Source organism: Mobula hypostoma, chromosome 7 (assembly GCF_963921235.1).
Source record: "Mobula hypostoma chromosome 7, sMobHyp1.1, whole genome shotgun sequence".
Lineage (NCBI taxonomy): Eukaryota > Metazoa > Chordata > Chondrichthyes > Myliobatiformes > Myliobatidae > Mobula > Mobula hypostoma.
In genome coordinates, this window is record NC_086103.1 from 38,221,893 (window position 1) to 38,249,840 (window position 27,948).

The 27,948-nt window shown below is 41.6% G+C and overlaps 1 protein-coding gene across 1 annotated transcript in view; it reads left to right on the plus strand.

Annotated features, from left to right (window-relative positions):
• Positions 1 to 27,948, plus strand: part of LOC134349242 (cytochrome P450 2U1) — a 46,364-nt gene extending 18,416 nt beyond the window's left edge. The window contains exon 5 of the mRNA XM_063053268.1: positions 17 to 27,948. Coding sequence (XP_062909338.1) covers positions 17 to 195 — 179 coding nt within the window. The 3' untranslated portion in view covers positions 196 to 27,948. The remainder of the gene's footprint in view (positions 1 to 16) is intronic.

Genomic DNA, 27,948 nt, shown 5'->3' on the forward strand with positions numbered 1-27,948 from the left:
CTTTTTTTTTGACTAGGAAAAAGAATCTGTATGGGAGAGCAAATGGCAAAGATGGAACTCTTCCTTATCTTCAGCAGCCTCCTGCAGTCATTTTTCTTCAAACTTCCTGAAGCTAATGATGCACCAAACATGTCTGGTCGATTTGGTCTCACTCTTTCTCCACATCCTTTTAAAATCATTCCAGTTAAGAGATAAGTTACATATTGGAACAGGCTACAGTCTTCCAAGGTTTATCATTTGCTGCAATGAAGAAAAGACAAAAATAAAGATTAGCTTCATTTGTCACAAGTACATTGAAACATCAAAGCATACATTGAGATGTGTTATTTGAATCAAATCGCATCAGCAAGGATTGTGCTTAGTACAGCCCGCAAGCTTTGCCATCCTTCTGGCACCAATGTAGCATGCCCACAACTCACTAACCCAAACCATACATCTTTGGAATGTGGGAGGAAGCCAGAGAACCCAGAAGAAACCCACATTGTCACAAGAAGAACATACAAATTCCTTATAGAGACTGGCAGGAATCAAACCCTGATTGGTGATTACTGGCGCTGTAAAGCAATTGCTCTAACTGCTACAGTACGAAGCTGATATCTCTTCAGTTCTTTGTATATATTACATCCATATTAACTTGAATGAAAAGGCAATCTCTAATTTTTCTCCTTTAATGGTGCAGCAATATGCACTGTAGATGTGTCACCATTGGCAATTTATGAAACAGAATCAGCTTTAAATATTCAGCCTCATTCTATGAATATATATTTTTCTTCTTCTGCAGAAATAGTTAAACATACCAGAAAACTTCCTATTTTTCCTAATATCTTGAATCTGACATCTCTACATAGAATGGAGAATGCATTCTTAAGCATTTCATTTTAAATATTTTACTCTTGAAGACTGCCTACAACTTACAGTGAACAATGCAAAGAAAAAGACACATGAACCACTTTTTGTTTTATCATCCTCTGGTAATTCATGAAAATCACATGGTTGAAGTGAGATGTATATTTCCTTCAGTATTTGCTGTTAGGTATTTTAATGAGAGAAAGAAAAAATAATGAAGAAACAATTGCTACAGGTCTTTATAATTGGGACAATTGCACTTTCTCTCCTAATTTAGTAGGTCTGTAAGATTTTGAAAACAATGTGATTTCTACATTATGGACATAGCTATGATTTTGGATTCCATGTTCCCAGTAAAGTTTCTGAATTGGTATCTGGAATATAGTACTGTGCAGAAGTTTTAGGCACATACACAGTATATAGCTAGTATCCCTAAGACTTCTACATAGCACTGTATTTGTCAACGTGGTGCAGTGAGCGGGTTTGTAAATATGGTAGGAGCAAAGGATATTAGGAATGGCGAGGACGGAGTGCCGTGGGAGGGGTGTGGGACAGGTGGCAGAGGAGTACTGGGGTGGTGGTGTGGTTGATGCATGCAGACACATCCAGCCCTGAGATACCAGGCAAGGTCACTTGATTCCAAACAATTGCTTTATTGATCATTACAGAATATCTCTGTGGTGCTTACACTCCCCGCTTCTCCCTTCCCCTTTTCCCAACCATGATTCCCCTCTCCCTGCTCCCCTCCCACTGTCAGTCCACAATAGAGACCCATATTAGAATCAGGTTTACCATCATTCACACATGACATGATATTTGTTTTTTTTTTGCAGCAGTACAGTGCAATACATAAAATTACTACAGTGCTGTGCAAAGTTCTAAGGCACCCTATCTATATATACTCCATGTGCCTGAGACTTTTGCCGGGTACTGTATGTGTAAATATTTCTGGTTAATCATATATGTTGGCTGTCATAATGGTGAGTAAACTAGAATGCATGTACCTTGTTCTCTCCCTTAGATCAATCATTGTTCTTGGATATCTGAAAGGAAAAAGAGACATGAATAAGGTTGGGGTGATGTAGAAAAATATCTCCTATACCAGCAAGACCTTCTTCACACGTGCATCATAAATGGGATGACAATTGTCTCAGCAATGGCCATTTTGTTGAGTGCCTGTTTTTGCTTGGTTTGAGAACCTACAGTTATGACATTCTCTCTTGTTAGCTCCAATTCCTCAGGTTTCACTGCACTTTCTGCAAGAAGGAGTATCAGTCTTTCTAAGCTTTGCTGCCACTGTGGAGCAGTTGTCAATGTGTGCACGCTTTGAAGTGTGAGATTTAGGCTTGTGTCAGCGTTGACTGGGTTTAGGGTGAGCTCTAGTGAAAGTTGTTAGTAGATTGGTGTTAGAGATACAGTAAATTGAGCAATAGCTGAGGATGCCAACTCATACTGATTTACACTACACAGAAAATACTAAAGTTCTTCAGATGCTCTGTCCTGATCTTCAGGACTAAAATCATGCTTTGACTATCTTTTCACAATGTGAAAATTGTATGTTCACCATTCTTTATTGGGAGGGTCTGCTGTTTCCATGTACCCCAACCCCATTCTTAAAATGTCAATCACTCCTCCATTCTATCTGTGTCAAGGCATCCAGTGTAATATCTTAAAATAATAGTTTGCTATTCAACCTCAGCCCAATGCATTTCCTTTTTCAAAAGGTCAAAATTAAGAACAGTGGGTTGGCCTCAACACTGATGTATGCAATCACCGGACAATTGGGAAATAAAGGTTGCACTCAGAAGTCATAATTAACAGCTCTAATTATTTACACATTATAACCATTTCAACCACACTAAATGTGATATGGAAACCGTGACACCTCATGCACTCTTGATCTTTTCAAGGATTTTATGTTCCCCGGCCTCCATCATCTCATTTTTATTGTGGATGTCCAGTCCCTATACACCTCCAACCCCCCGTCCCTATACACCTCCAACCCCCACCAGGAAGGCCTCAAATCTCGCTGCATTTTTCTGGACACCAGACCTAACCAGTTCCCCTCCATTCTCCTCTGCCTAGCAGAACTTGTTCTCACTTTCAATAATTTCTTCTTTGGCTCCTCCCACTTCCTTCAAACAAAAGGAGTAGCCATGGGCACTCGCATGGGTCCCAGCTATGCCTGCCTGTTTATCGGCTATGTGGAACAGTCTATGTTCCAAGCCTACACTGGTAATCATCTCACACTTCTCCTATGCTACATCAACAAATGCATTGGTGCTGCTTCCTGCACTTGTGTTGAAGTTGTCGATTTTATTCATTTTGTCTCCAGCTTCCACTCTGCCCTCAAGTTCACCTGGTCCATTTCCGATACCTCCCTTCCCTTTTTCGATCTCACTGTCTCTATTTCCGGAGACAGCTTATGCACCAATGTCTATTACAAACCCACGGACTCTCACAGCTACCTAGACTACACCTCGTCCCACCCTACTACTTGTAAAAATGCCATCCCCTTTTCTCAGGATGAGGCTCTTCATTCTAGAACGAAGGAGATGTCCTTTTTCAAAGTAAGGGGCTTCCCTTCTGCCACCATCAACGCTACCCTCAACCACATCTCTTCTATTTCACGCATCTTAACCCATCCTCCCGCCACCCTACCAGGGATAGGGTTCCTCTGGTCCTCATTTACTACCCCACCAGTCTCTGCATCCAGTAGATAATTCTCCAAAACTTCTGCCACCTCCAACAGAATCCCACCACCAAGCACATCTTTGCCACCCCCCCCCTCTGATTTCTGCAGGGATCACTCCCAAATGACTCCCTTTTCCATTCGTCCCTCCCCAATGTTCTCCTTTGTGGCACTTATCCTTGCAAGTGGAACAAGTGCTACACCTGCCCCTACACCTACTCCCTCACTACCATCCAGGGCCCTAAGCAATCCTTCCAGGTGAGGTGACACTTCACCTATGGGTCTGTTTGGGTCATTTACTGTATTGGGTGTTCCCAGTGTGACCCCTTGTACATCGATGAGATGTGATGTAGATTGGGAGACTGCTTCGCCGAGCAACTATGCTCCATATGCCAGAACAAGTGGGATCTCCCAGTGGCCACCCATTTTAATTCCACTTCCCATTCCCATTTTGATATATCCATCGATGTCTGGCCTCCTCCACTGTCGGGATGAGGCCACACTAGGATGGAGGAACAACACATTATATTCCATTTGGGTAGCCTCCACCCTGATGACATGAACATCGATTTCTCAAACTTCCAGTAATGCACCCAACCCCCTCTCCATTTCCCACCCCCTTTACCTTCTCTCATATCATCTCACCAATCAATTTCCCAGCTCTTTACTACATCCCTCCCCCTCCGAGTTTCACCTATCACTTGCCAGTTCTCTCTCCCACCCCCTACCTTTTAAATCTAGTACTCAGCTTTTTTTCTCCAGTCCTGCCGAAGGGTTTTGGCCTGAAACATCGACTGTACTTTTTTTTTTCCATAGATGTTGTCTGGCCTGCTGAGTTCCTCCATCATTTTTTGTGTGTGTTGCTCAGATTTCCAGCATCTACAGATTTTCCCTTGTTTATGAAAACAGTCCATCTTCCCTGAAAATGTCTGTCAAAATGTGTGAAATGATCCAACATTTAAAAGATACTTGGATAGATACATGATTAGTAAGTTAGGAGATAACATCATAACTCATGGAATAGTGTGTAAGATTCCAGCAGGATATCAGTCAAATGGGAAAGTGAGTGAAGGAATGAAACTCAGACAAGTGCAAGTGCAAACTGCTCTGTAGTTCCCTGCTTTCCGCCTTTTTTTTAAACAAGGAACTCACATTGGCTGTTTTCTAAACTTCTGGTAGAATTGGGTGTTTAGCAAACTTTGAAAATTTTCAACCATTGAATCCACTAACTCTGCAACCACTTCCTTTAGAACCTTAGCATGCAATTCATCAGGCCCAGGTCTCTTGCTGCCTTAGCTCCATGCATTTGTCCATTTGGGATGTTTGTAAGTTATATGATGTTATTTGAAATTTGTCCATCTGATGCAAAAAACATATTCAACATTACTGCCATTTCTTTGCTGTCATTAGTTCACCAGTCTCATTCTCTGGAGGCCATACATTTATCTAAGCCACCATTTTCCTATTTATGTCTCCATAGAAACTTTTACTGTTATGGAGTTATTGAACACTACAGAACAGAAACAGGCCCATCAGCTCATCTAGTGCATGTGAACTATTAATCTGCTTAGCCCCATCGACCTGTATCTAGATCACAGCTCGCCATACCCCTCCTATACATGTACCTATCCAAATCTCTCTTAAATGTTGAAATCAAACTTGGACTTAAGTTTGACAGTGACACCACTGGATCAAGGGTGGTGATGAATCAGCATATACATATGAGAGAGATTGAAAATCTGGCTGAGTGATGCCACAGCAACAACCTCTCACTCAATGTCAGCAAGACCAAGATTATTGAATACAGGATTAGGAAACCAGAGGTCCATGAGAAACTCCTCATAGGGGGATCAGAGGTGGAGAGGGTCAGCAACATTAACTTCCATGGTATATCTTTACAGAGGATCTGTCCTTGGTCCAGCACATAGCGTTACGAAGAAGCACACCGGCGCTTCTACTTTCTTCAAAGTTTGTGTCATGGTCCGGTCCGTGAAGTCCCCATTGTGGTTCATGGTCCGGTCCATGGACTCAGGACTCCGGGTCTTCCAGCTGACCCTTGTTTGACTAAATCAAAGGCACCTGACTCCCATCTTTGGGCTTGCAATATAAGTAGCCTTGGGATTGCATGTGGGCTGCTGGTTTGTCTTGTCAGTCTCCCTTTGGAGCAACCTGCTGATGGAAGGCTAGTGAAACCATTTGTGATCTCTGGGCCTGGTTGGAGGATCACTGCTTCATGGAGCCTTGTTGCCACTCATTGGAGTAGTCTTTGCAGTATGGATTTGGCTGTTTCCTGGGACAACTGAGTAGCTGCCAGCCACTCTGAGCTAGGTAGGGATCTGGCTGTTTCTGTAGCCAGCTGAGGTTGCTGACTGAACTGAGACTTGGAGCTACCCTGGAGCAGAGATGGAACTGTCTGTTGTTCTTTGGTGTTTGTTTCTTCTTGTCCTCGCCTACGTGGGATAAGTCAAGCTGTCTTGCTGTTGCCCTGTGGGGCGACATGTCTTGTCTTTGCCTCTGTTGGGTATGTCTGGCCGCCCTGCCGTTACCCAGCAGATGGACCTGTCCCACCTTGGTGTGGAGAAGTTGAGTCCTGGCTTGTCTTAAGCTAAGTCCTGGCTGTATGTCTATGTTCTGTCCTGTCTCATGTTAGTGTCGTGTTAAAGATGAGTCCGGGCTTGTCAAAGGATAAGTCCAGGCTCTATGTTAATGTTCGGTTCCCAGTCTGTCTCTGAGCTCCAAGAGCCCGGGCCTCGATGATCCCGCAGCCAAGCTCAAGACCCAAGACCCCAGCCTCAAGCCATGGTCATGTCCTTGCCCAGTTCTGGGGTCTGAGCCCGAGGCAAGACCCAGGTTCTGGGTCCTTGTCCAGTCTCGGGCTCGGAGTCCAAGCCTTGTCTTGTCTCCAAGCTCAGGCCTCTAGACCCCAGCCACGTCCTGTCTTGAAGCCATGTCATGTCCTTGCCTGGTTCCGGGGTCCGAGCCCGAGGCAAGACCCAGGTTCTGGGTCCTTGTCCAGTCTCGGGCTTGGAGTCCAAGCCTTGTCTCCTAGTCCTGGTCCCGCTATCCCTAGCCCTACTCTGCGTTCTTGTCCCTACTCTAGTCAAGTCTTGTTCATTGTACTTCAGTGTCTGTGTCTTGCATCTGGGTCTGTTCCCAGCACCTCTCATATGACAGTTTGTGTATGTTCAGAAAACTTTGACAAATTTCTATAGTTCTGTGGTGGAGAATATATTGACTAGCTGCATCATGGCCTGGAATGGGAACACTAGTGCCCTTGAATGGAAAAGCCTACAGAAAGTAGTGGATATGGCCCAGCCTATCATGGGTAAAGCCCTCCCCACCATTGAGCACATCTACACGGAGCGCTGTCGCAGGAAAGCTGCATCCATCATCAGTGACCCCACCTCCCGGGGCATGCTGTCTTGTTGCTGACATTAGGAAGAAGGTTCAGGAACAGTTATTACCCCTCAACCACCAGGGTCTTGAACCAGAGGGGATAACTTCATTCAACTTATCTGCTCATCACTGAACCCTTCATCTCATGTTCTTGATATTTATTGCTTATTTATTATTATTATTATTGTTGAAATTCATTTTTCCTCAGCTCAAGCTAGTAAAACCTGAGGTACAGGCATAGCCAAGCACACTTATTTCTCAATTGCTGGAATTTTCAGACCATTCTAGTGGTGTTTATAATGCAGCTTTCTGAAGATTTATGTAGAAATTCCTGTGCAGCCCTAATTGTTTGCTATTGTGTAGGGCTTTTTGGATGATACCAGCTCTAGATACTGGGACAGTGTATACCCTGTTCATGTTCCATAGTCTTTTAACTTCATCTTTTTAATTTAACATATTTCTGGTGTTTTTCACATTGATTTCTGTAGGTCATGTGTGTTTGGAATGGCTATATCTATTAAATTAGTTGTTCTTGCTTGTTTATCCTGTATTATAACCAGACAGTTATTATGGATTGTCCTATTTGTAATTGATTGGTCATATTGTAATTTTTTGGTAGGCTGACTATAAAGCTGGATCAAGTTTCTATTTATAGTAAGGTGTGATTTCATTTATGAGTTTGTATTTTAAAGCAAGGTTTTGTTAAATGGCTCCAGATCCTGTTATGTGTTGGATTGTTTCTGGTTTTTCTTGACATTTTCTACATTTATTGCCTGGAATGTGTTGGTCTTTTATTATGTATTTGTGATTTTTTTTTTGTGTTAACTATCTGGGCCTGTATTGCCACAAGGAACCCTTCTGTATCTGGGAAGAGATCTCCAACTCTGAGCCAGGTGTTTTATGCTTCCTTGTTGACATCTAGTCTGCTCAGATCATAAGGATGTCTGACATGGAGGGTCATGCCCTTCAATTGGTTAACCTTACTTCAATAATGATAATGTCTTCATTTTTCTGGGTTGTGCTCTCATTTATGTTTAGTGGTCTATACTTCTCATTGGAATTGCTTGCATGGAGTGCTGATTCCTGTTTTCATTGATGAAAATATATCCTTAGGAGTTTTACCTGAATGTTGTGTAGATTTTTAATGTCCGTTATTCCTCTTCCCTCTTCTGTCCTAGGTAGTGTTAGTCTAAGTGTATTTGAATGCACATAATGTTTTCTGAAATTTGTCATTTCAGTTCTTATTTTACTTTGTAAATTTTCCAGATTGGTTTCAGACCAAGATATTATGCCAAAAGAATACTTTAATGTAGGTATAGTGAAAGTGTTTATTGCCTTTGTTATATTTTTACTGCTGAGCTCTGTTTGGGAGATTTTCTCAAGTAAATTCTGTCAGATGCTTTTCCTTTATCACACTCTGATCTATTTTCTTTGTTGATTTCCCAGTTAATTGTCTGTTTCATATTCATCCATTGGTTGTACTGTATCCTGCTGCTCTGTTTTGTATTTTATTAACTCTGTTACACCTTCCTTTACATTTAATGTTCTGCATTTATCCAGTCCAAAGTTCATGTTTGTATCTTTAAAAAATAGTTCTACTATTTGAATTAATTCTTTTGCTTAGCCGATGAAGGAGCATATGATTTCAAATCATGCATGTATAGATAGTGTGCTAAGGTATAATTCATTTTGTTGTTTCTGATTCGATACCCAATTTTAATCTGATTCAGTAAATTAGAGAGCAGGTTTAAAGCTAGACGGAACCATAGTGGACTTAGAGTTGCCCTGGAAAAAGCTTTGGTTTATTTTGGTAATAGTGGTTGTTCTTTTTTGGGTGCTAATAGATAGGGTGGTTACAGTACACCAATGCTTCATCAGATGTTGCAGGAAGTTCACAAGTATTGCGTGTAGTGTATATATGTATGTAAAGAACTTTTGTTAACTATGAGTGAGGGACAAAGTCATATACCTTTTGGTAGTCAATATAACAACATGAAAGATTTCTGCTTTTCTGTTGGGCTTGATTTAAAATTACGGAATCTATTATCAGTTGTTCTTTATATCCTTTCATACCCATATGGCATCCTTTCTGATCTTCTGTAAGTATATTGTGGTTATCTAACTGAGCGGTGATTAGTTGTGAGATACGTGATGTTACAACTTTATATATAGTTTATAAATAGGGTGCTATCTTAATAGATCTTCTGTGATTTCCCCTTTAGGTAAAAGATAGTTTTACCTTCTGTCCAACCGGCCTTATTATTTCTTTCTTCTTTTCTTTAGTATTTGCACAGTTTGTTCTCTTACACACTGTTTATCCACATTGGCGTGGTCTTTCATTAATTCTATTTTGGTTATTGAATTTATTGAGTGTGCTTGCAAGAAAATGAATCTTAGGGTTGTATATGGTATACATATATGTACTTTGCTAATATATTTACTTCGAACTCAACAGTTCCCACTGAACAGGACTCATCTTCAAGGACTCTTCATCTCGTGTTCTCCATAATTATTGCTTACTTATTTATTATCTTTTTTATAATTTATTTTTTATTGAAGTTCATCATCAAACAGACATTTCCATAAGATATTTCAGATATTGTACATATATATATCATATAGTCATATATGCCATAAATCTCTGCATAATATTTATCTGAGGTATACACTTATAGAAGAGAGGAAAGAAAGAACGAGCAAAAGGAGAAAACTATGTACAAGTAGGGAGTAATTTTTTTTACAACATATTCATTGATTTGTGAGAATAAAATCAATGAGGTGTTATGAAGTTAAACCATTTTTCCCGGTATGAATCAAATTGGTGTGCATATGACTCGGATTTTATGCCAAATAGACTGGATGCTAGATTTAAGGACTGGACAGCTAAAGGAATAACAGTTCTTTGCAATATAATGAAAGAAGGAACACCATTCAGTTTTGAAATGCTTAAAGAGAAACACTTATTAGAAAAACAAGATTTTTATTGGTATTTACAGATGCAACAGTATATTAATAGGATGGTTAAAAATGTAACCAAGGCAAGTATATGTTTGATAGAGCTATTTAGAAAACCATATAATTCAGATAATGGTAGTAGAATCATTTCAAGCGTATGTAAGGGTTTATCAAATCTTAGAACACATTCGACTTCATACATTAAAGCAAAATGGGAGAAGGAAGGAGGGATAATTATATCCGAGGAAGAATGAACAATAATATGGAGGTATCAATGGAAGTGTACCAGTTCACAGAAATGGAGGGAGTTCAGATGGAAAAACTTGATGAGGTATTTTAATACACCCTCTCAGAAATCCCATTATGATAGTAACCTCCCTGTATGCTGGAGAAATTGTGGAAATCAAAATGCAAACCATTATCATATTTTCTGGGAATGTCCTGTTATCAAAGACTGAAGTGGGATACACTATGCCCTACAAGACATCTTTAAATGTGAAACACCCTTAGAAATTAAGACCATCTATTTTGGGTATATACCTTAAGAATTGTTGAAAAGAGATAAATATTTAGTGAATATACTGCTGGTGGCTGGTAAAAAGACTCTTACCAGGAAATGGTTATCACAGGAGAGCCCAACTTTAAATGCATGGATAGAAATTACAATGGACATTTACAAAATGGAGAAGGTAACAGCATCTGTTAATCATAAATTGTAACAATTTATTATCATTATTAATTTGTTTATTTCCTTTAAAATCTGCCCTGTTGGGTGTGATCCTTCATTGATTCTATGGTGTTACTTGTATTTACTCTGCCCACAAGAAAAAGAATCTCAGTGTTCTATATAGTGATGTCTGTGTACTGTGATAACATTTACTTTGAACGTTGAATCTACCACTTCCACTGGTAGTTCATTCCACACTTTCACCACCCTCTGAATGAAGAAGTTTCCCCTCATGCTTCCCTTAAACAGTTCACCTTTCATGCTTAACCCATGACTTCTAGCTCTAGTCTCACCCAAGGTTAATTAATGATAAAAAGCCTGCTTGCACTTACCTTTACCCCTCATAATTTTGTATACCTCTGTAATGCCCTGGTTAATATTTCTACTGCTATGTTGTAGGTATTTCATTTCAGCGGTTTTCTGCAAACGCAGTGTGTCCTGCTGGTAGAATGTTTTGGTTACGGCTAAAGGTAAGAAGCTTTTTGTTCAACATGAATGTAGTGTCAGCCAAGCAGAGAGAGCTTTCTAAAAGACAGTAGTCTGGTTTGGAGTCTTTTTTGGCGGGAGCTGAGGAACGGGACAGAAAGGAAGATGCCACAGAATGCTGTTGGAAAGAGAGTCTCCATTGCAAGAAGTGCTTTGTGCAGATGAATGTCTCCGAGGAGGAAGGGTAATACTCCTGAGAGAGACGGCCAGTTTACTTGAGGTGGTCTTTGAGGGGAGTTCAAAAATGTGGCGGGTGTTTTCACATAGAGTGTGGGTCCAGTGCAGCAGCTCATGAATAAGAGGTACGCTCCCGAATACTCCAGTATGAACTCGGAACAGTTATGTGCACATTAGACTGGTTTAACAGTAATGGACCCTTTTATTTTCTTTTATTTTTCTTCCTATTAACTGTTTGATAAAGCTGAAATTCTTTATAATTTTATGCAGTGTATAATCTGTTATTTCTTGCCGACTGATAGTTGTGTATGGGCAGTATTTACACAACATTTGCTCAAATCGAGTTTCCGTTAAGTGGAACATCCCAACTTTACTGTTTGGTTGAACCCCAAATCATACCAACCCTAGATGTAAATTGTTTATAAAGGTGACCTTCTTACTACAGAGCCCCGGGGCTGTTAGCGGAGTTAGCAATCAAGCCAAGTTTCCATACGAGCCCAATGAAAGGGTTACATTTTGTGGGGGCTTCATCCAGAGATTTCGGGCGCTGTTTGAATGCTGTTTTAGGATTGATTAAGCAGTTTGTGTGTTTAAACTAGTGTTGGCGAAATGATTAAGTACTAGTGTTGGGCGCTACAGGGATTAAGGTTCTGTGCGATTCAAAGAGATTATCAAATAATTCTTGTATTCTGAACAGGGTGGATGTAAGGAATCCCGATAGACTTTTACTCGGGAGCTGAGTTCTGTGAAAGTGCTGGGGGTAGTTATGCAGATTGAACGGTATTTTGACCAATCAGCTGGTAAGGATGTTGTGTTAGTCCACACTAGCAATGACGTAACTGAAGTCGTGCTGCCCAATATATTAGAAGCTCCTGGAAAGGTGGGGTCATGGGCAGTCCATATTTTTAGAAAAGGGGGAAAGGTAGCTGAGGGCAAAGACTTTTAAGACAAGTTGGTCTTGTTTCTGGGAAGTGAGGGAAAGGAGTTGTTTGATGTGAAAGGTCTAATGAGTTCTTCAGCAGTTGACGGAAATTCTGAATTGGTGTCGGCTATTACATCACTGGTTGATAAATGCCAAAGTTATCGTAGGCAGGGAGTATTCTCTGGAGTCAAACCCGCACCCAATGGGGAAGAAGAATGAGGTTTGGGCAGAGCAGACTTCTCAGTTAATGGATGAATAGCAGTACTCAGATAATATGGAAAAAACAGAGACTGGTATTTAAAGGGTCTGGCGGTTGATATAGTGAGCTGCCTCAGGGCAGAAAACCCTTTAGCCACGTCAGCTAATTACTTGTAAGCGGTGGAAGGCCCTTTTGGCCTTGCAGAAAGTGCAGCGGATCTTAGGATGAAATCCAGGGGGGAGGAGAGAAGCTGTCTGTCTACCTTTTCAGGTTGGAGAAACTGCTGCATTTTTTGTGCCAGTGTCTGAGAGAAATTGCTTGAGAATGGAGCAAGTTGGGAGGGGCATGCTATCACATGAGGTGATTGCTCTATATATTCGAATGACCCACAAGATACGCCCTGCTCCACCTTTTACCTTTTGCCAAGTTACTCCGAGAAGTTAGGAGGAAAACATGACTGAGAAGCAGAACATTTCCAAAACTTGAGTAGTGTCTTCAGTGGTAGCCCCTAAGGCTAAAGTGACCCCTGATACCACAGAGATAGAGCTTTTGAGGAATGAGGTAGAAAACCTTCGAGCTGAGCTGATTTGATGGATGTCTGCTAATGTTTCAGCTAAACGTCCATTGGGAAACCCAACCCACCTGTAGGAATTAAGACGCAGAGGAATGCTGCTTAACAGGATCTCTTGACTAGAGAGGCAACTGATATCTTCTGTTACAACTGTGGAGAAGATGTACATTTCATATTATGTACTGAAGTAGTAGCTAGAGTGACAGGAATCCCCAAACTTGTCAGAGTGCCCAATATCCCAGCCATCCAGGTGGATGTTCCTGATGATTAGGAAGAGCCATGCATACATATGTGAGCACTGGTAAGACCTGAACTGCAGAAATCTTTAACTATCTATGTAAACAGGATGACAATGATTGTCAGGAACACCTCAGGAAGAGATGTTACACTCATATGTAGGATGCCAATTGCCCCTCTTTTTCCTGTGATGGTATTGTCTAATTTTGCAGGGGAAACGGAAGAAGAACAGTCTCCTGGATTGCGGAAGTTGACGTCGAAGTCATGCAACTTTGGTGACTCACCAATACTGGAGGAATGGAAAAGGAGATTAAATGAGAAGATGTCAGAATGCGAAGATGTCTTTTCTATTGATGAGTCTGATGGTTGGTTGCTCCAAAAGTACTTGCCACACTATTAGAGTGACCAAGGACACCCCTTTCCAAGAGAGGTAGCACCAGCGGAGCTAAAGATGTTCAACAGCACCTGCTTAAAGTGAAGGAAACTAAGTTCAGTTGTGGCAGAGGAACCTAAGCCACTAAGTAAACAAGTGATAGACAGGGGGAGATATCCTCCAGTAGTCAGGAAACATCACAAAGAGTGGCTGAAGTTGGAGAAGTTGAAGATGAGATGAGGAGGTCTCAGAGTCTGGAAACCCCAAGTTGGCTGGCAGAAAATGCATCTGGGAAACTGTGTGTTATGTCCATTCCCACGGTGAGATATGCTACTTCCATTTACAAATGGATTGAGGATCCTGAAACCACGAAATTCATTTGAATACTGTGTTACTAATAATAGTTTATTAAGTTCCACAGTCATGGGGATATGATTATTTTTGGTGGTGAAGAGAGTGTAATGGCCTGATTAAGGTTTCTACTGCTATGCTGTAGCTATTTCATTTTAGCAGTTTTCTGTAAAAGCATTGTGACCTGCTGGTAGAATGTTTTGGTTTCAGCTAAAGATAAGAAACCTATTGTTTGGTTTAGGAATGTTGTGTCAACTAATCTGGATGGTGGGATCTGGAGAAGGTTGCAGAGGGAGTTCTCTGAAGGACATTTGTTTGGTTTGGGGTCATTTTGGCAGGAGCTGTGGAGTAGAACAGAAGGGAAGATGCCATATAATGCCATTGAAAGGAGAGTCCCCATTGCAAGAAGTGCTTTGTGCAGATGAATGGCTTCAAGGAGGAAGGGCAATATCCCAGAGAGAGAGAGAGAGAGAGAGAGAGAGCCAGTTTGCTCAATATAGTCTTCACGGGGAGTTTGAAAATATGGGTGGTTTCACACAGACCGTGGGTCCAGTGCATGAGTAAGATACTCCGGAATACTCCAGTATGAGCTCCAATGTTTATGTGCAGATTGGACAGGCTTAACTATTATGGGCTCTTTTCCTCTTCCTATTAACCGCTTGACAAAGCTGAAATTGGCAAATATACTTTCTTTATAATTTTATGTGGCGTACAGTCTGTTATTTCTTGCCAACTGATAGTTGTGTATGGGCAATATTTATACAGCATTCACTCAAGTCAAGGTTTCATTAATTGGAACATCCCAACTTTCCTGTTTGGTTGAATCCCAAATCATATCGACCCTGGATGTATATTGTTTATAAAGGTGACCTTCTTACTACAGGGTCCCATGCTGAGTTAGCAATCAAGCCAAGTTTCCAGACAAGCCTGGTGAGAGGATTACACCTCTATCAAATCTCCCCACATTTTTCTATGCTCTCGGGAATAAAGTCCTAACCCATTTAATCCTTCCCTATAAATCAGGCCCTCAAGACTTGGCAACGTTCTTGTAAATTTCTTCTGCACTCTTTCTATCTGATTGATATCTTTCCTGTAGGTAATTAACCAGAACTGCACACAATACTTCAAATTAGCCTCACTGATGTCTTATACAACTTCAACATAATATCCCAACTCCAGTGCTTTGATTTATGAAGGCCAATGTGCCAAAAGCTCTCTTTACAACCCTGTCTACATCTGAAGCCATTTTCAAGGTATTATGAATGTGTATTCCTGCACTCTTCAGTGCCCTACCACTCACCGTACAAGTCCTATCCTGGTTTGTCCTCCCAAAGTGTAACTCCTCACAATTTTCTGCATTAAATTCCATCTGCCATTTTTCAGTCCATTCTTCTAGCTGGTCCAGATTCTGCAGCAAGCTCTGATGGGCTTCCTTGCTGCCTAATAGTCCCCAATCTTACTATGATCCACAAACTTGCTGATCCAGTTTACATTATCACAGTTTGTTGATGTAGATGATAAACTACAACAGTCCTCACACCAATTCCTGCAGCACACCACTAATCACAGGCCTCCAGTTAGAAAAGCAACCATCTACTATCACCCTCTGGTTTCTCCCATGAAGCCAATGTCTAACCCAGTTTACTATCTCATCCTGAATGCCAAGTGACTGAACTTTCTTGACCAACCTTCCATGCAAGATATTGTCAAAGACCTTGCTGAAGTCCATATAGACAACATCCACATCAGCTTTCCTGCTAACTTCCTCAAAAAAACTTCTACAAGATTGGTGGGATACAACCTACCAGGCACAAAGCTATGTTGACTATCCCTAATCCTTCCCTGTCTTTCCAAATATTTACATATCTGGTCCCTTAGAATACTTTCCAATGACATATCCACTGGCCTATAATTTCCCTGCTTACTTTTCGAGCCTTTCTTAAACAACAGAATAACATCCGCTATCCTCCAGTCTTCAGGCACCTCACCTGTCGCAAAGGGCATTTTAAATATCTGTTTTAGGGCCCTTGCAATATCTACTCTAGCCTCCCACAGGGCTTGAGGGAACACCTGGTCAAGCTTTGGAGATTTATCCATCCTAATTTGCCTCAAGACAGCAAACACCTCCTCTGTAATGTCCATGACCTTCCGGCTGCTTTGCCTCACTTCTATAGAACATAGAACAGTACAGCACAGTACAGGCCCTTCAGCCCACAATGTTGTGCTGACTGTTAAACCCTACCTCCCATATAACCCCCCACCTTAAATTCCTCCATATATCTGTCTAGCAGTCTCCTAAATTTCACTAGTGTATCTGCCTCCACCACTAAGTCAGGCAGTGTATTCCACGCGCCAACCACTCTCTGAGTAAAAAAACCTTCCTCTAATATCCCCCTTGAACTTCCCACCCCTTACCTTAAAGCCATGTCCTCTTGTACTGAGCAGTGGTGCCCTGGGGAAAAGGCGCTGGCTCTCCACTCTATCTATTCCTCTTATTATCTTGTATACCTCTATCATGTCTCCTCTCATCTGCCTTCTCTCCAAAGAGTAAAGCCCTAGCTCCCTTAATCTCTGATCATAATGCATACTCTCTAAACCAGGCAGCATCCTGGTAAATCTCCTCTGTATCCTTTCCAATGCTTCCACATCTTTCCTATAGTGAGGCAACCAGAACTGGACACAGTACTCCAAGTGTGGCCTAACCAGAGTTTTATAGAGCTGCATCATTACCTCGCAACTCTTAAACTCTATCCCTCGACTTATGAAAACTAACACCCCATAAGCTTTCTTAACTACCCTGTCTACCTGTGAGGCAACTTTCAGGGATCAGAGGACATGTACCCCCAGATCCCTCTGCTCCTCCACACTACCAAGTATCCTGCCATTTACTTTGTACTCTTCCTTGGAGTTTGTCCTTCCAAAGTGTACCACCTCACACTTCACCGGGTTGAACTCCATCTGCCACTTCTCAGCCCACTTCTGCATCCTATCAATGTCTCTCTGCAATCTTCGACAATCTTCTGTACTATCCACAACACCACCAACCTTTGCGTCTGCAAACTTGCCAACCCATCCTTCTACCCCAACATCCAGGTCGTTAATAAAAATCACGAAAAGCAGAGGTCCCAGAACAGATCCTTGTGGGACACCAGTAGTCACAACCCTCCAATCTGAATGTACTCCCTCCACCACGACCCTCTGCCTTCTGCAGGCAAGCCAATTCTGAATCCACCTGGCCAAACTTCCCTGGATCCCATGCCTTCTGACTTTCTGAATAAGCTGACCATGTGGAACCTTGTCACATGCCTTACTAAAATCCATGTAGATCACATCCATTGCACTACCCTCATCTATATGCCTGGTCACCTCCTCAAAGAACTCTATCAGGCTTGTTAGACATGATCTGCTCTTCACAAAGCCATGCTGACTGTCCCTGATCAGACCATGATTCTCTAAATGCCCATATATCCTATCTCTAAGAATCTTTTCCAACAGCTTTCCCACCACAGACGCAAGGCTCACTGGTCTATAATTACCTGGACTATCCCTACTACCTTGAACAAGGGGACAACATTTTCCTCCCTCCAGTCCTCCGGTACCATTCCCGTGGACACGAGGACATAAAGATCCTAGCCAGAGGCTCAGCAGTCTCTTCCCTCGCCTCGTGGAGCAGCCTGGGGAATATTTTGTCAGGCCCTGCGAACTTATCCATCCTAATGTATTTTAAAAACTCCAACATCTCCTCTCCCTTAATATCAACATGCTCCAGAACATTAACCTCACTCATATTGACCTCACCTTCATCAAGTTCCCTCTCATTGGTGTTACCAAAGAGAAGTATTCATTGAGGACCTCACTCACTTCCACAGTCTCCAGGCACATCTTCCCACCTTTATCTCTAATTGGTCCTATCTTCACTCCTGTCATCATTTTGTTCTTCACATAATTGAAGAATGCCTTGGGGTTTTCCTTTACCCTACTCGCCAAGGCCTTCTCATGTCCCCTTCTTGCTCTTCTCAGCCCCTTAAGCTCCTTTCTTATTACCCTATATTCCTCAATAGACCCATCTGATCCTTGCTGCTTAAACCTCACGTATGCTGCCTTCTTCCACCTGACTAGATTTTCCACCTCAGTCACCCGTGGTTCCTTTACCCTACCATTCCATATCTTCCTCACCGGAACAAAGTTTTCCCTAACATCCAGGAAGAGATCCCTAAACATCGACCACATATCCATAGTACATTTCCCTGCAAAAACATCATCCCAATTCACACCCACATGTTCTAGCCTTATAGCCTCATAATTTGCCTTTTTCCCCAATTAAAAATTTTCTTGTCCTCTCTGATTCTATCCTTTTCCATGATAATGTTAAAGGCCAGGGAGCGGTGGTCACTGTCCCCCAGGTACTCACCCACTGAGAGATCTGTGACCTGACCCAGTTTGTTACCTAATACTAGATCTAGTATGGCATTCCCCCTCGTCGGCCTGTCAACATATTGTGACAGGAATCCGTCCTGGACACACTTAACAAACTCTGCCCCATCTAAACCTTTGGAACTAATCAGGTGCCAATTAATATGAGGGAAGTTAGTCATCCATAATAACAACCCTGTTATTTTTGCACCCTTCCAAAATCTGCCTCCTAATCTGCTCCTAGGTATCTCTGCTGCTACCAGGGGGCCTATAGAATACTCCCAATAGAGTAACTGCTCCCTTCCTGTTCCTGACTTCCACCCGTACTGACTCAAAAAAGGATCCTGCTACATTACCCACCTTTTCTATAGCTGTAATAGTATCCCTGACCAGTAATACCACCTTCCCCCCCCCCCCACCTGCCCCCATCCCTTTTAAAGCACTGAAATCCAGGAATATTGAAAATCCATTCCTGCCCTGGTGCCAGCCAAGTCTCTGTAATGACCACTACATCATAATTCCATGTATGTATCCAAGCTCTCAGTTCATCACCTTTGTTCCTAATGCTTCTTGCATTGAAGTACATGCACTTTAGCCCTTCTACCTTACTACCTTTACACCCTTTATTCTGCTTCTCTTTCCTCAAAGCCTCTCTATATGTTAGATCTGGCTTTACTGTATGCACTATACTTGCAGTTCTCGCATTACATTTATCATCCTCCACCTCACTATTTGCTCTAACACTCTGGTTCCCCTCCCCCTGTAAATCTAGTTTAAACTCCCTGGAGCAGCACTAGCAAACCTTCCCGCAAGGATGTTAGTCCCCCTCCAGTTCAGGTGCAACCTGTCCCGTCAGAACAGGTCCCACCTTCCCTGGAACAAGGCCCAATTGTCCAGCAACAGGAAGCCCTCCCTCCTGCACCAACTCCTTAGCCATATATTTAGCTGCATTTTCTTCCTATTTCTAGCTTGACTAGCACGTGGCACGGGTAGCAATCCTGAGATTGCAACCCTGGAGGTCCTGTCCTTCAACTTTGCACCTAACTCCCTAAACTCTCTTTGCAGGACCTCCTCCTTCTTCCTATACACGTCGTTGGTCCCTACATGGACCATGACATCTGGCTACTTACCCTCCTTCCTGAGAATACTGAGAACTCGATCCAAGATATCGCGGACCCTGGCACCAGGGAGGCAACAGACCATCCGGGATTCTCAATCTCTCCCACAGAACCACCTATCTGTCCCCCTAACTGTCAAATCCCCAATCACTACTGCTCTCCTCCTTTCCCTCCTTCCCTTCTGAGCTGAGGGTCCAGTCTCGGTGCCAGAAACACGACCACTGCAACTTGTCCCTGGTAGATCGTCCCCACCAACAGTATCCAAAATGGTATACTTATTGTTGATGGGAACGGCCACAGGGGTGCTGTGCTCTTTCTGCCTATTCCCCTTCCCTCTCCTGACAGTCACCCAGCTACCTGCCTCCTGACTTTTAGGGGTGACTATCCCTGTAACTCCTGTTTATTTCTGCTTCTGTCTCACGAATAATCTGAAGTTCATCCAGCTCCAGTTCCCCGACTCAGTTTGTCAGGAGCTGCAGCTGGATGCACCTTTTACAGGTGTAGTCATCAGGGACAGTTGTGCTCACTCTGACTCCCCACATACTGTAAACGGAGCACTCGACTGCCCTAACTGCTGCCTCCATTACCTACTTCTAAGTTAATTAGAGTTATTAAAGGAACTTGCCTGGCCTTACCTCACTGGGAGCAGGCTTGTCCTCAGCCGTCTCTGTCCACCTCCTAACTACATACAGATGCAAAAGCTCCACTTAAGATCTTCCCCATCTCTTTCAGCTCCATACATAGATGACTACTCTGATCTTCAAGAGGACAAATTTCATCCTTTCCAATCCTTTTGCTCCTAATATATCTGTAGAAGCCCTCGGTATTCACCTTCACCTTGACTGCTAGCACAACCTCATGTCTTCATTTAGTCCTGATTTCCTTCTCAAATGTTTTTTTGCTTTTCTTATACCCCTCAAGTACATCATTTGTTCCTTCCTGGCTATATCTGCTATTGACCTCATTCTTCTTAACCAAGAACTCAACATCTCTTGAAAACCAAGGTTCCCAAAAACTGTTATCCTTCCCTTTATTCTGATAGCAGCATACAAACTCTGTACTCTCAAAATTTTGCTTTTGAAGGCCTTCCACTTACCAAGCACACCGTTGCCTGAAAACAACCTATCCCAGATCCTTGCTGATACCATCAAAATTGGCCTTTCTCCAATTTAGAATCTCAATCTGAGGACCAGACCTACCCTTGAAACTAATGACATTATGATGACTAGATGCAAAGTGTTCCCCTACACTATCTTCTGTCACCTCCCTGTCTTGTTCTCTAATAAGAGACCTGGTATCACACTCCGTCTCGTTGGAACCTCTTTGTATTGATTAAGGAAACTTTTCCTGAACACACTTGACAAACTCTATCCCATCCAGCCCTTTTATAGTATGAGGGTCCCAATCAATACGTGGAAAGTTAAAATCACCTATTATCACAACTTTGTTTCTTGCAACAATCTGCAATCTCTCTACAAATTTCCTCCTTTAAATCCCACAGACTGTTGAGTGGACTACAATCCCTTTCTTATTCCTCAGTTTCACCCATATAGTCTCAGTAGCTGAGCTCTCCAGTCTCTCCTGACTGAGCAATACAGTGACATTTTCCCTAACTAGTAATGCCACCCTTCCCCTTTAAATCCCCCATGCTCTATCACATCTAAAACAATGGAACCTTGGAATATTAAGATGACAGTCCTGCCCTTTCTGCAATCAGGTCTCACTAATGGCTACAATGTGGTAATTTCATGTGCTGATTCATGCCCTATGCTCATCTGCCTTTCCTACAATGCTCCTTCAACTGAAATATACACAACTTAGTACATTAGTCTCACCATGTTCAAACTATTGATTCCTGACTTTATATGTAGGCTTAACAACATCTTTCCCAAAAACCACTCCATTATCTGCTCTAGCACACTGGTACCCATTGCCCTATAACTCTAGTTTAAGCTGCCTCATGCAACACTAGCAAACCTCCCCACAAAGGTAATAGTTCCCCCGCAGTTTAGGTGCAAACCATCCCATCCCATTTGTACAGCTCCCACCTTCCCTGAAAGACAGACCAATGACCCAAAAATCTGAAGTGCTCTCTCTTACACCATCCCCTTAGCCACATGTTAAACTATATTATCTTCCTATTTCTGGCCTCACAATCCTGAGGTGACAACCCTGGAAGTCCTGTCCTTTAACTCCCTGAACTCACATTACAGGACCTCACCACCCTTCTTACCCATGTCATTGGTACTGCCGTGGACTATGACCTTTGGTTGCTCTCCCTCCCACTTAAGAATGATCCAAGATGTCCCTGACCCTGGCTTCTGAGAGACAACATACTATCCGGGAATCTTGTTCTCATCCACAGAACCTACTGTCTGTTCCTCTAACCATTGAATCCCTATCATTACAGCTTGCCTCTTATTTCTTCTTCCCCCTCCCTTTCTGAACCACAGAGCCAGACTCTGCCAGAGACCTGACCACTATGGCTTTACTGTGCTAAGTTATCCCACCACCCTCCCCCTGCCACCCCACCCAAGTATCCAAAGTGGTATAGCTGTTATTGAGGGTAATAACCAGATGGGTACTCTGCACTGGCTGCCTATCCCTTTCCTCTTGCAGTCACCCAGTTACCTGTGTTCTGCTCCTTGGGTGTATCTACCTCCCTGTTTGTCCTGTCGATCAACCCCTCAGCCTCACGAATGGTCTAGAGTTCATTCAGCTCAAGTTCCGATTCCTTAACACAGTCAGTAAGAAGCTATAGCTGGATGTACTTCTTGCAGATGTAGTCACCATGGACACTGAAGGTCTCCCTGCCATCCCATATCCCACAAGGGGAGCATTTCACATCCTACTTGACATCCCCACTACTCTAACTTCAATAAGAGAGGGAGAGAGAGAAAGAAAGAAAAAAATAAACCAAAAAAAATCTACCTTCAGCCTCCTCCTCTCTTCTATGAAGCCTCTATGATCCGAAGCCTCAACTCTACACTCTAAACCACTTAAAACTAACTTCTCTTTATTGGACCTTGCCAAGTACCTAGTTACGTACACTTCAACATTTTGTGTGTGGCGAGGAAAATTATTTTATATTATCTGTGTGGTATCTCACAAAATGTACTTCTGTTCTTTTAAGTCTTTTGCTGCTAGAGTCTTAAAAACTCCCTAATCCTCAATTCAGCCACAAATTCTTGCCACTTTGTATACCCTAGTTCTCAATTTAACATTACATTTTACTTCCCTTGACCACAGATTTTGCCTCTTCCTCTTTATGCTCTTTTGTTGAGCATTATAGCCCAGCTCTTGAATAATTGCCACTTTTCTTCAACAGACCTATCACTTGGCTTTTTCACCCAGTCCACTTTTGACAACCCCCTCCCCTCCGTACCATTATAATTGCCTTCATTTAATTTGAGGATACTGGTTTTCAATCTATGATGTTCATCCTCAAACTACATTTGGAATTCTGTTATTTGGTGGTCATTATTTCCTCAGGGATCTTTATCCACAAGATTCCTATTTATTCGTCCTGATTACATTAGACTAGGCTATTTTAAATTTGTCTTGCAATTGAAGTAGAACAATGTGTAATTGGTTGTTGTGGCCTTAAACAAAATCAGGTGTAAAGATTTTCATCGACAGTCAGCAAGATGTACTTTATGAAGTGCTTCAGTTAGTTACAAGAATTGCAAATCAGGGAGGTCAGGTAAAATTTCTATGGGTTCCAGCACATATAGGGGTGAAGAGGAATGAGAGGGTGGATGAGTTGGCAAAGAGGGCGTTAAAGAAAGAAAATGTGGAAATGCACATTAGTATCAGTAAAGCAGAGGTTAAGTGTGTAATCTGGGAAAAAGTCAACCGAATGTGGCAAGAAAGATGGGACAGGGAGGGGAAAGGGAGGCATTTATATCAAATACAAAAGAGTGTTGCAGTTACTAGGGTAGGTAATGGAAACAGAAGAGAGGAAATTGTGTGGACTAGGTTAAGGCTGGGGTATTGTGCATTAAACAAAACATTGAAAATGATAGGGAAACACCAGACAGGATTGTGTGAGGAATGTCAGGAAGAGGAGTCAGTAGAACATGTAGTTTTGAGTTGCAGGAAGTATGGGATACAGAGAGAGATGATGAGAAATAAATTAAGGGAGTTGGGGATGCAGGAATTCATATTAAAAGGGTTGCTGGGCATGGGTGAGAGAGCACAAGTCCGGGTATTTTTAGTGTTTTTAAGGGGTACAGGGGTTTTTTATAGAATATGATGAATAAACAGGAATGGGATACTAGGATGGTCAAAGATGGGAGGGTGAATGTGTGTGTGTATGAATATACATATATACATACGCGTATGTGCGATTGGATGAAGGGATTTAGAATGTATGTTTAGTGCACATTCTGGAGCAGAGGGTGGCAGCAATGCACCATTAAGCTGGATGCCAACCTCCGTAAAACAAGATACAGACAGAAGATTTTCATCAAGAAGGGAATAGGCTTTCTCAGAAGAAAGGATCTTGCAGTTAGGAATAGTTTACGGAAAAAAACCTCAAATTTATTTTGTAGTCAGAAGGCTTTTCAGAAAAGGTAGCTTATTATCATAATCAGGATCCATAATAGGAAGGGGACTGATTTTCAATACCAAAAGATCTGGATTTTCCTTTCCATTGAGACTGCAACACCTAGGGCACCAAGATGTGGTCCTTTGTGGTACAATTCACATGCTAAGATTACTTCCATCTCTTTTCCTTACTCTCTTTTCTTTCTTATATTGTTGGCCTTTAATGTAATTCGTCCACTACATAGAGCATAGATCACAGCAGGGTGCTCTTACTGAAAACCTCCTAGAATGTGAGACCAGCATGACAAAATATCCTAATCTGACTTGTACTGCTTAAAATATGCCATTTTGGGGAGAGTTATCCTGTTTTGCTGCATGACATGGCATGGGTAATGGCAAAATAAGTAGATAGGATGCTAGTGGCAGCAGAAAGTCGATAAGGTGGTAAAGAAAGTATAGAGCATATTTGCCTCCATAAGCTGGGGTGTTGACGATAAACATTGAGAAGTTACACTGCAGTGTATAAATCTTTGGGCGAGCCACATTTGGGTTCTGGTCACTGTTTTGCAGGAAAGAACTGGAGGCTTTGGAGAGGGTGCAGAAGACACTCAACAGGACTTTGCCTCAATTGGGGAGTATTAGCTGTAACTACAGGTTGGATAAATTTAAATTGTTTTCTCTGGCACATCAAAGGCTGAAGGACAACCTGATAGAAATATATAAAATGATGTGCGGTATAAATCAGGAAGATAGTTAGAGCCTTTCTCCCAGGACGGAAATGTCACACTCTAAAGGGCATAGCTTTAAGGTGAGAGAAAAAGTTTAAAAGAGATTTATGAGGTATTTTTTAATACAAAGAGTGCCTAGTACACCCTGCCAGGAAAGGCAGTGGAAGCAGATAAGAGGCAGGAATATAGGACATATAGGATTAATTTGTGCTGGCATCATGATCAACACTGATGTAGTGGGCTGAAGAGCGTGTTCCTGTACTGTGCTGTTCTAAGTTCTATATTCACTGGACATAGTTGGATATAATAACAGAGCAGTTACTTTATTAGATTATTATGCAGAGGTCATAATTACTGAGTTGGAACTCACCATGGTAGCTGATGAACTTAAGTAGTTAACTAAGTCTGAAATTAAAATGCCAGTGTGAGTTATGAAAACAGTGGTAACATTGAGCTTGTCATAATATCCTTAAAGTAAATAATTGTGCCTTGTCTACACGGTCTAGTCTTCATTTCTTTCTGAAATGGCTTCAATTTGGGGCAATAAATACCAGCTTGCCAGCAATTTCCACATTTGTGAAAAAATAAACAGTCTTGTCTGAATGTCTATATAAAGGTGGAAGGTAAGGCGCTATTTTAAGATCTAGTGAGTTACGATAATTTCAGATTAAGCATATGGGTTCCCAAACACCAACAAATCTAGGCTTTGCTCCCAGGATGATGTAAAACATGAAATATGGTCTTGCTTCTCTCAATTTGGCTGTGCTGATATTTTCTGCAGCTTTTGAAAGTTAAGAGTTCATGTTCTGCTCCAGAAAGAATTGAAATGACACTTCACCTGCAAGTCTGTCAGGGTCACGTACTGTGTCCAGGGCTCCCGGTGCGCCTCCTGTACATTAGTGACACTCAACGTCGATTGGGACACTGCTTTGTTGAGCACCCTTGCTCTGTCTGCTACAAAAGGCCGGATTTCCTGCTGGGAACCCAGATTAATTTGACTTCCTTATTCCCATTCCAATATGTCTGCCTCCAACCTGATGGCATAACCATCTATAATCTCTTAATTTCTGGTCATTTCTCTGCCTTCCTCCTACTCTCTTTGCACATGCCCCATTTTGGGTCCCCTCTTACCCCTTCTCTTCACCTACCCATCACCTCCCTTTGGTGCCTCTCCTTCATCCCTTTTTCCCTTGGTCACTTTCCTCTCCAATTAGGTTCCTTCTTCTTTAGCTCTTTACCTTCCCCAGCTATGACCTCCCAGCTTCTTGCTTCATCCCGGCCTTCCCCTCACCTGACTACACCTATCACCTTCTAGATTGTACTCCTTCCCCTTTAGAACTTATTATTTTGGCTTCTTCCCCCTTCCTTTCCAGTCCCGATGAAGGGTCTCTGCCCAAAACATCAGCTCTTTATTCCTTTCCATAGGTGCTGCCTGACTTGCTGAGTTCCTCCAGCATTTTGTGTGTGTTGCTCTGGATTTCCAGTATCTGCCAAAACTCTTGCGTTTAGGATTGAAACAATAGTTTTTGTTCAGTGTAGACAAATACACATAATGTACATTCATGTCAATTAGAATTTTTGGATACTTGTTATTTGAAATATGCTGCTGCATTTGTGTTCTAAAAGATGGCATAGTTTGTAAAGTGCCAAGAAGTTGTAAAAGATGCTCAGAAATTCAGGTTCTTCTATATTCTCAAAAATATAGCTTCCTATGATTAAAATAAAAATACTAGAAAAACACAGTTGGTAAGCAGCCTATGAAAAGAGACACAGTTAATGTTTCATGTTAATTACCTTTCATCAGCACCAGTTCATCAATTTTGATGAAAGTTCATTAGCCTTCCCTGTTGAGCCTTTGTAGCTTTTTCTATTTTTATTTCAGAGTTGTAGTCTCTGCAGCATATTATTTCTTTGATTTTCAGTGATTGAAGTATTAGCCAATGTCAATTGACATCTTGAGAGTAGCACCAAAGATGACAGCTGTAGTGTTTTGGTGTCTTGCCCTGTGTTTGTTTGTTTTTTTTTCATGAACAGTGCAACTTTTAAGCAGCAATGAGTGTAGTTAAACCTGAAATTCCAGGAGCGGCCCCACCACGTACCTCCAATTTATTTGAAATAACCTCCTATTTTACATTTATTTCTTTTAAATGATCCTATGTAGTTGATCAGAACCTTCTGAGGTTCTAATTGGGGAGAGTGTGAAATCCATTAACAGCTTATAGAATAAGTAAGAACCCCTAATAATAATTTAACAAGTTAACACAAGACTTCTGGTAGAAATGGCACCTCAGACAGTGTAACCTCCAAGTGCATGTCGACAATTGAAGGATTTCTGAGCAGTGAAATAATCAAAGATATTCAAAATGTTATAAAGGTTGATGGAATAGTCTTAGGGAAACTATTTCTTCCCATGGACAGGTCAAAAATAAAGGACATAACAATAAAATTAGAATTAGCCCATTCTGAAAGTACACAGTGGCATGCAAAAGTTTGGGCACCCCTGGTCAAAATTTCCGTTACTGTGAATAACGAAGTGATGGTCCTGCATAAAGTTAAATAACTTTTGGAGAGATGTTTATAGAATGTTATCAAAAGTCATAGGTCTGGACCTACAACCGAATTCACTTGTGGCAATCTTTGGGGTTATTCCAATGGAAGCAGGAAACATTTCTGCTTCTGCTCAACTCATGATAGCTTTCTCAACTTTATTGGCTATTCTGTTGTACTGGAAGGATCCCAATCCACCTTTTTTTTTTGGCTCTCCTCCATTGTCTTGTTTAAGTTTGGAGAAAATATTAAGTCGGACATTGATACATCTTTTAAATTTGAGCAAACTTGACAACCTTTTATTCAATATTTTCATATGATCTAATTCTTATTACTTTATAGTTAATTATTCATTTTTCTCTGTGAATTTTTAGATTTGATCAGAAGGTGTTTCCCTTTTTTAACTGTATCTTCAAAATGGACTGCCCAGTCCCCCTTTTCTGTTTGTTTTAGGTTAGCTTAGTGGTTTTTTTTGTCAATAATAGAAATTTTAAATTTTCTTTTCCATGAACTGTTAAGAAGAGAGGTGGTTCTCTTTTCTCTTTATATTAGCTTAATACTATACATGATTTTGACAGTGTATACTCCTTATTTGTATTATTATTGAATTATGTATTTGCAATAACCTCTCCTCTGCTTTGTATTTACCTTTATTCTTTTAA